Raw genomic sequence first — 15,801 nt, 5'->3', positions numbered from 1 at the left:
TAGTTCAACTGTTTGATAAGTGGGTCATACTAATTCAAATCTTTCAAAATCACTTGGTGTTAAACGGCTCTGTCACTTAATAGCTGTATGACCTTGAACAAGTTGTTTAACTTCCCTGCCTCAGATTTCTCATCTGTTGAAGAATAGTTCCTATGGCATAAAGTGGTTGTAATAAACCAGGTAATTCACATAAAATCACACAGTAATAATCACACAATAGTACTCAACAGTCATAGTATTAGTAGACTATATTTGGAAAGCAATATTCAGAAAGTAATTAGTTTTAATAAGTCTAATTTTATTATTGAAGTGATCAGGTGAAAAACAGATGATGGGGGGAAAATGCACCAAAAGAGAAACAAGAGTTAAAGAAATCCTAGATTTCAAGCCCACTAAATTTAATAATATACAGATTTGACAAATGTATTCACCAAATGTCAAGTCATATCTGATAATGACCACCTAGCTCTCAACATTCTTCAGCTATCCAGAACTCCATGGTTTTTATAAGGCACCTGAAAGTAAAACTGATACTGAAAAGCATGATTTGATCAAGATTCTGACAAAGAAATAAAATGATTCTAGTTTTAAGTCAGCAAAAACACGAGAACAAGAAGAACAAAAATAAAGACGGGAAGGTGTTTTGGCTAATACTTCTAAGTCTCTCCTAAGTACATCTCACCGGCTTCTTTTTGTTGTTTTTTTAATTACACTAGTTAAGTGGCTTAAAAACACCTTTTGTTAAAATGCTTTTAAAAAGCTGAAGACAGAGAGGGGCAAATGATCAACTAAAAGCAAATTAAACACATTCAGAAAGCCACTGATGAATTCTTACCACCATAAAATCGAAGCATACAGCCAAGGTCAGGATCTGTTGCCTCCTCCTGTATACGCACAGGGTCATCAAATCCCAGCCTGGATAAGTAATCATACACAATCTGAAGAGGTCGTTCAGTAGGTTCCAGTCTCCTGCTTACACAATTCAAAAGAGAAGTATTTAGTAAGAAATAAATATGCTTCACTTAATATTTATAATCTTTTAATATGTTCTAGATTTTTACTTCTGTATCAAGATTTTCTTTAATATCATATGATACAAATAATCTAAACAGGAAGTGCTCAGAGGTTTTGGTCTCAGGACCCCTCTTTAGTCTTCGAGGACCCCCAAAGAGCTTTTGTTTACATGGGGTATACCTACTGGTATTTACTCAATGAGGAGCTCAAATTAATGACTTCCAAATAATGGGGATGCCTAAGTGGTTCAGTCGTTTGAGCTGCCCACATAGTCAGAGATGCAGTCATGGAATTGCCTACTGCGTCTCAGGTACTATATTTTCCACTGGCTTCAGAGATGATTCTTGCATAAAAATTAGGAGTGAATAATTCCCCAGAAATCATTCTACCATGTGGTCCCAAATGAAAACTAAAGTCAGAATGTCTAGTAATTATTTGTGACCTCTGGTGACACACACATTTTAAATCGTATAGACCTAAAACACTTAAAATATGTAAATATTAAAATTTTTAGGGGCATCTGGGCGGCTCAGTCAATAAGCCTCTGCCTTCGCTTAGGTCATGGTCCCAGGGTCCTGGGATGGGGCCCTGCATCAGGCTCCCTGCTCAGCGGGAAAGCCTGCTTCTCCCCCTCCCACTCCCCTTGCTTGTGTTCCCTCTCTCACTGTGTCTCTGTCAAATGAACAAATAATGTCTTAAAAAATATATATATATATATGTATATAACAAAAACCTTATATATATATATAACAAAAACCTTCCAGGCTTATTTTGATAGAAGGGGCTACATCAGTAATAACACAAGTCAGCCCTTTTACAACTGTTTTATCAGAAAGCAAATAGTTATAAATCAATACAGTCACTAAGAGTATAAAAAGTCAGACTGCCTGGGTTTAGTCTTAGTTCTGCCATTTATTTATCAGCTGCATGCCCTTGGACAATTTATTCAACTTGTCTTAAATTCCTCATCAGTATAATGGGAATACAATAGTACTTAACTCACAGAGTTGTTATTAAATATATTTACTTACAAGATATTATATAGTAACTGAAGTGTTCAGCAAGACATCTTATATAAAGTAGTGTTTAATAATACACTGATGACTTAACTAAAAAAATTCTTAGAATTTTAATTTTAAATTAGAAATTTTACTTTATTAGAATAAAAACAGAATTATCTCCCCCATCTGAAACAACCAAGAAACAAGTATAGGAAACTACATGTGTGCTTCAAAAGCTCTTGAAGAGGAGCTCCTGTGTAGCTCAGTGGGATAAGCATCTGCCTTTGGCTCGTCATGATCTCAGGGTCCCACGAGTCAGGCTCCCTGCTCAGCAGGGAGTCTGCTTCTCCCTCTCCCTCTGCTCCTTCCCCTAATCATGTTCATGCTATCTTCTTCTCTCTCTCTCATAAAAAAATTAAATCTTGGGACGCCTGATTGGCTCAGTTGGTTGGACGACTGCCTTCGGCTCAGGTCATGATCCTGGAGTCCTGGGATCGAGTCCCGCATCGGGCTCCCAGCTCCATGGGGAGTCTGCTTCTCTCTCTGACCTTCTCCTCATTCATGCTCTCTCTCACTGTCTCTCTCTCAAGTAAATAAATAAAATCTTTTAAAAAAAAAAATTAAATCTTTGGGCGCCTGAGTGGCTCAGTGGATTAAGCCGCTGCCTTCGGCTCAGGTCATGATCTCAGGGTTCTGGGATCGAGTCCCGCATCGGGCTCTCTGCTCAGCAGGGAGCCTGCTTCCCTCTCTCTCTCTCTCTCTCTCTCTCTGTCTACTTGTGATTTCTCTCTGTCAAATAAATAAATCTTTAAAAAAAAAATTAAATCTTTTAAAGGACCATTCATCTTTATGTCTTAAAAGGATTCTGTTTAGAAAACTTAAGGAGCACCTGGCTAGCTCAGTCAGTAGAGTGTGTGATACTTGACCTCAGGGCCACGAGTTTGAGTCCCAAATTGCGTGTAGAGATTACTTAAAAATAGAATCTTAAAAAAAAAAAAAAAAAAAAAAAGAGGGGCACCTGGGTGGCTCAGTTAGTTAAGCTTCTGCCTTCAGCTCAGGTCATTATCCAGGGTCCTGGGACTGAGCCTTGCATGAGGCTCCCTCCTCAGCAGGGAGTCTGCTTCTCCCTTGCCCTCTGCCTCTGCCTCTCCCCCTCCTTGGGCTCTCTCTGTCTCAAATGGATAAACAAAATCTTTAAAATAAATAAATAGACTTGGGACGCCTGGGTGGCTCAGTTGGTTAAGCGGCTGCCTTCAGCTCAGGTCATGATCCCAGCGTCCTGGGATGGAGTCCCACATCCGGCTCCTTGCTCAGCGGGGAGACTGCTTCTCCCTCTGCCTCTGCTGCCACTGGGCCTGCCTGTGCTCGCTCTCTATCTCTCTCTCTGGCAAATAAATAAATAAAATCTTAAAAAATAATGATAATAAAATAAATAAATAAATAAATAGGAAACTTAAGAATTGTATTAATTACAAGAAACATGATACACCTCCCATCACTGCAAAAAGATATGAAGGACATCTCTGTTTTACGGTGAAAGGAGTAGAAAATACTGTTGGCAGTAGATTTAAGTAAAACTAACATGAAAATAGTAATACTACAAAGCTGAATGTAAACAACTACCAAAACTGAAGAGACTACTTTTAGGCAACAGGTCTCAGCAATGGAAACTTGGAGCAAAGCATAAGGGCCCACAGCCACTACCAGGCTAACACGAATAGGCTCTCATTAAGCCACAGGCCCTGATTGACCACAGTCACTTCCAAGCAGGCATAGTTCTTAAGGTCACCAAAAAAGGTAAAATTCCATATATCTCATATTCCGTCATTCCAACCTATAACTACCACTTCTGCCCATCACCTGTGGCAGTCTGTCCTTTGCCGTCCTGCCTACTACTTCACTGCAGCGTACTCGATAAACTTCTACCTCTTTTGCTCTGCCTTGTGTGACTTCTTTCACTGGCCACACCACCAGCCCCCATCCAATCAGAACGGCCCACAAAAAATGATAACTTAGGAATATAAATCATACTGATGGGCACAAAAACACAAAAATGAAACAACTTCTTGGTCCCTCCTGACTGCTCAGTGCAGACTTTTATCCATAAACTCAGAATTACTACATGAGGTATGACCAAGAACTAAAACCCTACAAAGACAAATAAATACTGAGTTTAATAGAAACAAAAAATTAACTTTTCAGAATAAAAACTTCATCAATTACAACCAATCTCTAGTCAAACAAAATAAAAATTCACAAAGGATTACAGTGATATTAAGCACTTTCCCAGTACAGTGGTAGAATTCTTCTAAGGAGGATGTATTGTAGGGACTTCTTTTTTTTTTTTTCAAGATTTTATTTATTTATTTTTCAGAGAGAGAGTGAGAGTGAGAAAGTGAGCGAGTACAAGCAGGGGGAGTGGCAGGCAGAGGAAGAAGCAGGCTCCCCGCTGAGCAGAGAGCCCGATGTAAATTCTACCTGAATCCTGCTATTATTTTTAGATACAGAGTTCAATGTACTTAAATATCATAATTCCATATAATGATCACATAGCCAGGATCAAGAAATGACATATTCAGGCTAAATCTCACCAGCTCCATTTTTCAATTTCTGTCTAGAAAATCAAGAGAAATGGAAACATCCTAATTCTGCATTTTTTACATGATCAAATTTCCTTCCAAAAGGGGCTCTGTACTCTTTGAAACCCTGTTTATACATTCCCACCTAAGGAAAGTCATGATCCTGGGGACTTGGGATCGAGTCCCTGCGTCGGGCTCCATGGTTGGCGGGGAGCCCATTTCTCCTTCTCCCACTCTCCCTGATTGTGCTCTCTCTCATTCTGTCAAATAAATAAATAAAATTAAAAAAAAAAAGAACAAGAACTCAATCTCTAGCTACCTATAGAGGTAAAATCTGCAAATGTTATGATTAATAATACAGATAATACTAATACAAACAGCAATACTAAGGATACTTCAATGAATGTCTACTCCATGCCTGACTCAATGCTGAAAAGTACTTAATGTTTTATAAAGTTATGTCTGTTCTGCAAATAAGGAAAGTGAGATTCAGAATCACACAATGAGTACATAGTAGCATCAAGGTGTGCTGGTTTCATTAAAAATCCTAGTTACTTGGGGCACCTGGGTGGCTCAGTGGGTTAAGCCTCTGCCTTTGGCTCTGGTCATGATCTCAGGGTCCTTGGATAGAGCCCCACATCGGGCTCTCTGCTCAGCGGGGAGCCTGCTTCCTCCTCTCTCTCTGCCTACCTCTCTACCTACTTGTGATCTCTATCTGTCAAATAAATAAAAAAAATATTAAAAAAAAAATCCTAGTTTCTTTTGGGTAAACCACATTATTTTATATAGTTAAAATAATTTATGCAGAAGAGAGCTCAAAACACTTCATATGTTAACTTACACCAAAGAACCTAAAGAGTGATGCTTTAAAATTATTGTATTCCAGGCTATAGGGCACCTGGGTGGCTCAGTGGGTTAAAACCTCTGCCTTCGGCTCAGGTCATGATCTCAGGGTCCTGGGATCAAGCCCTATGTCAGGCTCTGCTTGGCAGAGAGCCTGCTTCCTCTTCTCTCTGCCTGCCTCTCTACCTACTTGTGCTCTCTGTCTGTCAAATAAATAAGTAAAAATTATTGTATTCCAGGCTAATACATCATTTGAAATATACACTACCTTTGTGTGTACCATTGTATAATACAGAATCTTACACTAGTCTTCCATCCCTGATTCTTGGGGGGAGATTCTAAAGCCTTGTAATTTCCTAAATAATAGGAATGTCTTAGTCATTCTTGAGCCCCTGGCATCACCCCTCACAGATGAGATGACTCAAGATGCGGGCTGGTCACCATAAAGACCATCCAACAGAAGAAAAGGCTAGGGTTTGGAGCTAGCCTGACTATAAGGAAGGAAAACATGGCTGGAGATTGAAGGCCAAGCATGAGGTCAATGAACCAAACAAGCCTACCCAATGAAATGCTAATAAAAACTGTACTGAAGTTCCATGGCTCTTTCTGGTAAGTGACAAGAGGAGACATGGTGAGAGGATGACAGGGTGAGGGCACAAAGTTCTATGTTCATGACCCTCCCAGACCTCCCTCGCCCTATGTGTCTCTTTATTTGGCTAGTTCTGATTTGTATCTTTTACTATCCTTTACTAAAACTGTAATCATAAGTAGAACACGTTCTTGAGTCTGAATCATTCTATTATTATTAAACCTAAAAGGGTCATGGGAACTCCCAAATTTATATCCAGTTGGTTAGAAGTGTGGCTAGAATCGGAACAGCAGTCTTACTGTGGAGCATGGCCTTTAACTTGTGAAGTGTGTGAAAAGTCTGGGTGGTTAGTACCAGAATTGTACTGCAGTAAACCAAATGGTATCATAATAACCATTATGAAAGAAAAAAACATTGCCAATTAAACTATGACCCATCAACAACTATAGAACACAAGCTGATATCAGCAGTATTATGATGTAAAAACAAAAACAAAACAAAAATGAATTAATGTATAACAGATAATTTTTAAGTTTTAAAATAGCACAGAAAAATGAAGCAAAAAACAAAACTAATCTTTTCCTTCCTCAGCATTAATCAACTCAGTATGTATCCTGAAAGAGAACTGTTCACACTACTTTTACAACATCAAAATATGGTAAACAAGGTTTTAGTGACCTGTACAAGGTCACCCAGCAAGTCAGTGACAGAAAAGTTATTAGAATACAGGATCCCAAACCCCAAGGGTATTTTCTGTTATAAACATCTTACTGCCTCCTAACTTATCTTAAAAAGATAGTCTATCAAACTTAGCTTAACAAGCTCCCAGAAGAATAGAAATCTTACTCAATTTGATGACTAAGAATAAAAGTAAAGATATGATCATGAGCCAAGGGGCACTCCACTTTGTCATAAATGATCTTGTTACAACTTCTCAGGCAGAAGGCAATAACTACACTAAACTTCACTAGTGAGTCAGTTCTCACTTAAACGGTTCAATAAAAAAGACAAACCAAGTGTCGTCATGTAAGAGCAATGGAATGGGACAGCGGCAGACCAGGCAGCAGCCAGAATGTGCTATCCACCAGCCCTCTCCAGGCCTCAGTTTCACATTTATGAAACAAAGGGAAATGCTCTCAGTTATTCCCACTAGGAAGTTACTAGTCTTTTGGGCAAGACAATTCTTGGTTGTACAAGTCTATCCCGCATACTGAGGACATTAAGCCTTTCTGGCCCTTCCCACTAAATGCTGGTTAACTCTCCCTAGTAGTTCTGACAACCAGCAAACACTACCCCCAAATATATTTCTAAATGGAGAGGGCAGGGGATGAGGGGGGTCGTTAAGTTGGGTACACTTTGTTTCCTTAGTAGATGATCTCTTTCAGGTTCCTTCAAGGGCTACAATTCTATAAATTAGCAATCCTTCAGTTTTACTGAAGTGACAAATCCGTGACTAAAAAAAGAGAATAGAAAGAAGGAAGTCGGGCGCCTGGGTGGCTCAGTGGGTTAGGCCGCTGCCTTCGGCTCAGGTCATGATCTCAGGGTCCTGGGATCGAGTCCCGCATTGGGCTCTCTGCTCAGCAGGGAGCCTGCTTCCTCCTCTCTCTCTCTGCCTGCCTCTCTGCCTACTTGTAATCTCTCTCTGTCAAATAAATAAATAAAATCTTTAAAAAAAAAAAAAAAGAAAAGAAAAGAAAAAAGAAAGAAGGAAGTCATGGATGGTTTAGAAAAAACACAAGGTAATTTTCGACCCAGCAATCCCATTTCTAGCATGGAGCCTAGGGAGATCAACAATATAAGGATTCTGGGGTGTCTGGGTGGCTCAGTCATTAAGCGTCTGCCTTCAGCTCAGGTCATGGTCCCAGGGTCCTGGGATTGAGCCCCGCTTTGCTTCGGGCTCACTGCTCGGCAGGAGGCCTGCTTCTCCCTCTCCCACTCCCCCTGCTTGTGTTCCCTCTCTTGCTGTGTCTCTGTCAAATAAATAAATAAAATCTTTAAAAAAACAAAACAAAACAATATAAGAATTCATGAGCTAAGGTTTAGTCATCACAACACCACTTCTAAGAGTTGAGTGATTTGAAACAACCCAAGTAGGTAACACTCACTGAGCACTTACTGGGTGTCACAGACTGGGTGACAGACATAAATACTTCCTTTCCACTCTAAGTGAAGCACATCACTTAGGAGCTTAATACACAATCTCAGGCCCCATCCCAGACCTTCTGGATCAAAATCTGTAACTTAATAAGCTCCCAGGTGAACATTAGAGTTTACGAAGCACTACTTTACAAGTATTAATTTATTTGATCTTCATAAGGTGTAATTAATTTTCATCATGACAGCTCTATAAGGTAAATAGAATCATCCTCCATTTTACACATTAGTAAATTAAGGCATAGAGAGCATCATACAACTTGCATAGTGACTGTAAGAGCCAGGATTTGAACCCACACACTATGGTTCCAGAATCCAAGCTCTAAATCATCATTGCTTATTATTTCTCAATTTTTAAACAAGTTATAGTAGCATTTCTGTAAAATGTAATTTCCTTTAGAGATTAAAACCGATGTCTAAGCTCATTAAGTGACCCACCCTGAATTAACCATAGGCCCTAAATGAACAATTACAACCAGGCACAGTTCCTAAGATCAACAAAAAGGAAAATTCCATTTGTCCCCATACTCACTCCACCCTATACCTGTGGCCCCTCACCACGGCCTTCTGGCATACAGCCTCTCATTTGCTAGTCTGCTCACTGCTTCCTTGCCGTGTATTCAATAAACTTTTATCTCTTTTATTCTGCTTAGGGTGAATTCTTTCACCACCAGCACTGCCCGCCTCTACCTCATCTGAATGCCCAACATGTGGTGCCCCCCCCCCGACACCCCACAAGTGATCTTAGGTGAGAGGCTGAACCTTTTTAAGCCTCATTTTCTTGATCGATGAAATGAAAATAGTACCCTACCTCCCAAGATCATTGTGAGGATTAAATGAGGCACTCTACAAAAGCACAAGCACTGAAGGTTATTTCTCTTTATACTATTTCATTTGCCAAAATTTCTACAGTGACTACATGTTACAATTCAGTAAAGAGAAGAAAAAAAAAAAAAAGATAGCACCTGAGATTGTCAACTGTCTCACGGGCTATTCCAAAGCAAGTACCTATTCCTCTGATTAGATAACAGAAGACTGAACTCAAGCAGTAACAGTTGAGTAAGATATCCAAAAAAAGATCTCTAAGTATGATTAAATACCACCATTTCCTCTCCAGGAGGGCCTTTCCTCGAACAAAGTCCACCACCTACTTTAATGAGACATTCCAACTGCCTGGCAGTACCTGCCTGACCTTGAACAGGTTACCGGACCTCTTGCAAAGCCTCACTTTTCCTCATCTGAAAGAAAGGATGCTACTGCCCTTGGATCTACTATGAGGATTTAATGAGAACATGTACGTAAAGAACTAAGCACAGAGGACTGGCGAAACAAAGCGTGATGTCAGCCCAAATCTACCCTCATCACCAGAGGCGTTCATTCTTTGGCTAAGTGACACCTCTTAAGCTGCTCCAAGCAATGAAAACATACTCATTCTTTCCAATGGCAGTTCAATAGTATTTCCATTATTTTCTAACCATTTAGATCTATGAAGAGCTATTTCATTACAAAATTATCAAGGCCACTCTCCATTTTAAGTAATTTAGATTCACTAAAGTATATTATTTCACATGTGGATTCTTCACTACACAACTAGTAGTAGCAAGCTAATTCAGATGGGGGTTTCTCCACATTTCTAGTACCTCTCTATACAAATACATTAGTATACAACTGAGTAGGTCTTGGGCTTAAATACACGAACTCCATCAATCACTACCAGTCATAATGTAGGTCAAGGCTTTCCACCTGATAAAATTAGATCGGAATCAGTGTTTAGGCTTTTCTAAATCTTAGGATCACCCAGTCTGATCCTTTCGTTTTGCAAATGGATTTAGGAAATGTAGTTAACTAGTGAACAAGGAAAACATTCAAATGCTAATCTACTTCTTCAGGAATTAGTCCAAATCCTAAAAGGAACACATAGTAAACCTCAATTTAGACTTTTAAAATGACATCAATTTTTAGCTCAGCTGAAGGTGTTACTATTATTACCACATTCTGAGGTGTAAGTGGGAGCTTCCTTTCTCACTTTCAAGAGTACTAAGTCTACGGCTCTGAATTGTTTCAAGACATTTATTTATTACAGGGAAGAGGGAAGAGAGAAAGGTCAGTCACTTTAAACTCTTATTTGACATCTAATTCAAAGAACTAATAGTCATTTTCTTTTTAATTGAAGCAAAGAGTTCAAGCACAGTTTAAGCACAGTAAAAGATTCTATGAGAATACTCTCCTTCACATTCATATAAAAGATTTTAAAGAAACACAAATGGCAGCTGAATCTACGAAAATATGCTCTGCTTCCCTCATTAAGATAAATGAAAATTAAAATGACAAAACAACAAAATTCTATCAGATTTGCAAAAATCTAAGTCATTAGGCTTGACAAAAGATTTGTCTTTGCAATGCTGACTTTGCAATTCCCTAATCTAAAAATCGGTGACAATCATTTCTACTCACAAGCAAGTATGCACTCATGCATGGGTATGTGTCTATACTTATATATAAAATTTAATGCTAACATGTTCTGGAGAAACTACGGGGAAAATAGGCTTACTTTTATATTACTTGTTGAAGTTTAACTTCTATAAAGAGAAATCTGAAAATATGCATCAAAATTATAAATGCATATATCCTTTGACCAGCAATCCCACTTCTAGTTCATACTACAGATTACTTCCACATAGAGAGATATCATAGGCAAAAGGATGTTCACTACAACACCGCTTGCAGAGTGAAAAACTGGTAACAATGCGAATGTCCCTTAATAGGAGATCAGCTAAAACGATGGTAGGCACATGAAACAGAGTATTATACAGCCATTAAAGAAATAAAATTATATAAATATTAATATGGAAAGATCTCTAAATGATTTCAAGTCAATAATGTGCTGCAAGTCAATAATGTGCCTGGGTGGCTCAGTGGGTTAAGCCTCTGTCTTCAGCTCAGGTCATGATCTCAGGGTCCCCGCATGGGGCTCTCTGCTCAGCTCCCACTCCCCCAACCCCGGCCTCTCTGCCTACTTGTGATCTCTGTCAAATAAATAAATAAAACCTTTAAAAAAAAATCTTAAAAAAAATAATGTGCTGCTTATGGCACCATTAATTTTAAAATTTACATATAAATAGAAACATACTTATTCATGAGCATATATCCTTCTCATTCTATTTCCTTTTATACATTTCAATTTCATTCTATTGACATTCATAACCCCGAGATGGAGACCTGATGAAAATCAAGAGTCAGACGCTTAACCGACCAAGCCACTCAGGGGCCCCTATTTTTTTAAATGACTTTAAAATATTTATTTTAGGGGCGCCTGGGTGGCTCAGTGGGTTAAAGCCTCTGCCTCAGCTCAGGTCATGATCTCAGGGTCCTGGGATAGAGCCCCTGGGGTTCTCTGCTCAGCAGGGAGCCTGCTTCCCCCCTCTCTCTGCCTGCCTCTCTGCCTGCTTGTGATCTCTGTCAAATAAATAAATAAAGTCTTAAAAAAAAATTACTTATTTTAAATTTGGATATCTGACACATGGTGTAATCCAAATGAAGTAACTATCAAATTTTCCTTCATGCACTGCTTTTAAATTCAAGAATCATAATTTCAGCATTCCAAAGACAAAATCTTATTTCAAGCCAAGTGATCCCATAACCATTGTCAGTTCTAAGCAGCAGTCAAATCCTACAGCCCACTTCCAAGCAGAAATGCAGATTATTTACACTATAATGGAGTTAGAGGGGTAAAACGCAGACCTCACCTGACCAGGTCCCCATGAAGCTGTAAATAAAGACTTTCCCTTCCCTCTCCGGCACAGATCTCTGATGCTGGCGTCTCCACAGTGCACAGAACCAGATGCAAGTCGGAGGAGGCGGAGGCAGAAGCGCTGGCGGTGGCAGTGGTCGAGTCGGCGCCATACAGGTACACACAACCCCTCCTGACATCTTCTCTCAGCCAGTCTCTTTCTCGAGAACCAAACCTACTCCGCCTATTCAAACAATTCCTGCTCCCATTGCGTTTCATATTTCTCTAAAAAACATCAAGAGAAAGAAATTATTAGCTGGAAAGTCTGGCTGAGTTCGCCACGTTCGGTCCTCACCCCACCCTTCCACTCTCTATTCACCGACTACACCGGCCGGCCGTGGGGCCTTCCACACCGGCTAGGCCCATTCCTAAGCTGGGAAACAATTTCCTCTCCTGCTAGCAATTCATGGCCTGTCCGTCACTCTGTCTGACCCTTTCTTTTTCTTACGTTTTCATAAAAATGTAAGAATAATATCTGTATACCTACTACCTACCTATTTGCCACAAATTTTAATATCCTGTCAGATTTATTTCAGATCCTTATTCTAAAGAACATACATTCTTACATCTAAGACTTACATGTCTCACACACATATAAGAACACGTATATATATATATACACATACACAGCTGAAGTCACCGGATACCCCACTTCAATCCCATCTCCTTCCCTCTCTCCCCAGAAACACTCTAGTGTACTTCCTATTCGCCATTCCGTGCATTTTTATGTCTGCCCTATTTGTACATATCTATAACCGAATACAATTGTTTTCCATGACTTAGAACTTTAAATCCTAACATACTTTTTTTTTCCTAACATTGTTTCACACTGACATTTTTTTTTTTTAATTTGGTTCAACACTGGTCATGCTAATACACCCAGCTCATTCATTTAAGTAGTATCTCATTATGTGAATATGCTGCAATTTTTCCATTCTCCTGCGGATGGCATTTAGTTTCTAATTTTTTCACTTTTAAAAACAATCCTGCATTAAATATTTTTGTATATGTCTCTACAGTGCAAACTGGAAGCGTCTCTAGGGTCCTGACCCTCTGCCTCATATCACAACTAACACAATGTTGCACAAATATTCTTTCTGTTCTGTTTCCAAAAAATTAGTGCTGCGTTTGATAATTTAGGTATGTGAAATTCACACAGACGGTGGTTACTTCAAAGCAAAAACAAATGCTACAGCAATATGACAAATCTCTAAAGATCAATAGTGACTTACTCTATTTTCATGATGGGCCAGTTCTGTTCCCTTTTTTAAGATTTTATTTATGAAATTATTTGAGAGAGAGGAGGGAGGTGGGAGGGCATGGCAGGGAAGAGGAGAGAGAAGGACAAACAGACTCACCACTGAGTAGGGAGCCCTACACCTGTAGCCCCATCTCACAACCCTGAGATCATGGCCTCAGCTGAAATTAAGAGTCGCATGCTTAACTGACCGAGCCACCCAGGCGCCCCTGTTCCCTGATATAAAGGCATTTCCATTAACACACTGCCATACCTCTTTACCATCATTCTCTGTTACCTGTCACTGTTTCAGTCATACCCAGCTTCTTATAACTCCCCAAACACATCATGAGTCCACAATTCTGTGACTTGTCTGAAATGTCCTTCCCCATCTTGTCCATCTGACTAGATGGCCTTCAAAACTCTACTCACGGGATGCATTGATGGCTCAGTTGGTTAAGCAGCTGCCTTCAGCTCAGGTCATGATCCCAGTGTCCTGGGATGGAGTCCCACATCCGGCTCCTTGCTCAGCAGGGAGCCTGCTTCTCCCTCTGCCTCTGCCTGCCTGTGCTCGCTTTCTCACTTTCCCTCTCTCTGACAAATAAATAAATAAAATTTAAAAACAAAAAAAAACAAAAAAAAAAAAAAAACAGGAGCGCCTAGGTGGCTCAGTGGGTTAAGCCGCTGCCTTCCGCTCAGGTCATGATCTCAGAATCCTGGGATGGAGCCCCGCATTGCATCGGGCTCTCTGCTCAGCAGGGAGCCTGCTTCCTCCTCTCTCTCTGCCTGCCTCTCTGCCTACTTGTAATCTCCGTCTGTCAAATAGATAAATAAAATCTTTAAAAAAAAAACCTCTACTCACATCACCCTCTCTTGTGTTCCATATGGAGCCTTCCATGTATCCCATCCCCATTTTCTCTGGACAGCTAGAATTAGTGACTCTACTCTCTTCATAGGAAAACCTCTTTATCTTGAATGTATGCCTTCTAGTCCTTTGGGGGTTATAGTGGGGTTTGTTTGTTTTTTTTTAAGATTTTATTTATTTATTTGACAGAGATCACAAGTAGGCAGAGAGGCAGACAGAGAGAGGAAGGGAAGCAGGCTCCCCACTGAGCAGAGAGCCTGATGTGGGGCTCGATCCCAGGACCCCGAGATCATGACCTGGGCCGAGGCAGAGGCTTAACTCACTGAGCCACCCAGGCGTCCCTACAATGGGTTTTAATCATGCATTTGATATTTCTTCCTCTCTTCTACACTGAGAATCTATTATAGTGCCTTAATACCTGAGTGGCATGCAGAACTCACAGAAATCACATCACATCACAGAATGTATTATCAGTCTGTAATGTAGCCCAATTTGCTCTGGCAAGAAGTTGAACAAACTTGAGAAGAAGAACCTCCTTTTTTTACAGAAAGCACTAAAATCTTTTTACCAACCACAAAGTAAATACAAGACTTTTGCTACTATTCCTCATTTGAAGTCAGAAATACCTATAAATAAAGCAAATATTACTGTTGTAGTTACTGAAATTAAGTATTTGAGGGTAATTGTGGCACCTAAATTTAAATTTCTAAGATGATAAGGAAAAGTGCGAAGGCATTTCCACGTGGAAACAAAGAAAATTATGAGTGAGAATGGCTTCATTGTTTAAATTAAGGATAACAGAGGGCGCCTGGATGGCTCAGTCTAAGCATCTGCCTTTGGCTCAGGTCATGATCCCAGAATCCTGGGATTGAGCCCTGCATCAGGCTCCCAGCTCAGTGGGAAGCCTGCTTTTCCCTCTCCACTCCCCCTGCTTGTATTCACTCTCTCACTGTCTCCCTCCCTCTGCCAAATAAAATCTTTAAAAAATAATAACTATTAAATTAATTAATTACGGATAACAGGTAAATCCATCATTTTACAGATATTAAGGATTAGAATATAGCTATTCAAAACCATAAGGATTATCACTGATTCTAACTTTAGATAAGTAGGATAAGCCCCAGCTACAAGTAGGAACTAGGTCTCTCTCTTGACCACAAGAGCATTTTCTCAAAGCTGAACATCTCAGAATTAATAAAGGGATTTCAAGTACTTATTTTATAAAGACAAAGAACATCATATTTATATCAGTAATTTCAGCCACTGAATACAATTAATTGCTGATTAATTTTAAATATCCCCTATTTTTTAGTCTTTGGAAAAGATCAACTGGCCCATCTAAAAATTGTATTCTATAAGGTACAGCAATGTTTATACAAAGAAGCTCTGCATTCTGCACTGACTGGAGAGAAATTTTGCTCCCTGCTACTAAGAGAGTGCAAGTAGAAACGATACCACAAAACCACCAAGAAGCTTTTTTTTTTTTTTTTTAAGATTTTATTTGACAGCTATCACAAGTAGGCAGAGAGACAGGCAGATAGAGGGGGAAGCAGAAGCTCCCTGCCGAGCAGAGAGCCTGATGTGGGGCTCGATCCCAGGACCCTAAGATCACGACCCGAGCGGAAGGCAGAGGCCCAACCCACTGAGCCACCCAGGCACCCCTGCCACCAAAAAGCTTCTTAAAAAAAAAAACTTTTTCAAGTCAAATAATAGCCCAATGATCTTCTCA

At 39.8% G+C, this 15,801-nt stretch overlaps 1 protein-coding gene across 3 annotated transcripts in view; it reads right to left on the bottom strand.

Moving 5' to 3' along the window:
- Positions 1-15,801, bottom strand: part of PHLPP2 (PH domain and leucine rich repeat protein phosphatase 2) — a 76,051-nt gene that overhangs the window by 55,866 nt on the left and 4,384 nt on the right. For all 3 annotated transcript variants that reach the window (XM_045076270.1, XM_045076272.1, XM_045076271.1), the window contains exons 2-3: positions 11,927-12,195; positions 836-969 (exon numbers count right to left, since the gene is read on the bottom strand). In XM_045076270.1, the coding sequence (XP_044932205.1) occupies positions 836-969; positions 11,927-12,195 (403 nt within the window). The remainder of the gene's footprint in view (positions 1-835; positions 970-11,926; positions 12,196-15,801) is intronic.

The sequence above is a fragment of the Mustela putorius genome, unplaced genomic scaffold (assembly GCF_011764305.1).
Source record: "Mustela putorius furo isolate JIRA1106 unplaced genomic scaffold, ASM1176430v1.1 tig00000174_pilon_pilon_pilon, whole genome shotgun sequence".
In the NCBI taxonomy this organism is placed as follows: domain Eukaryota; kingdom Metazoa; phylum Chordata; class Mammalia; order Carnivora; family Mustelidae; genus Mustela; species Mustela putorius.
The sequence above is the reverse complement of the archived record's forward strand: the minus strand, read 5'-3'. Positions and strand labels throughout refer to the sequence as shown.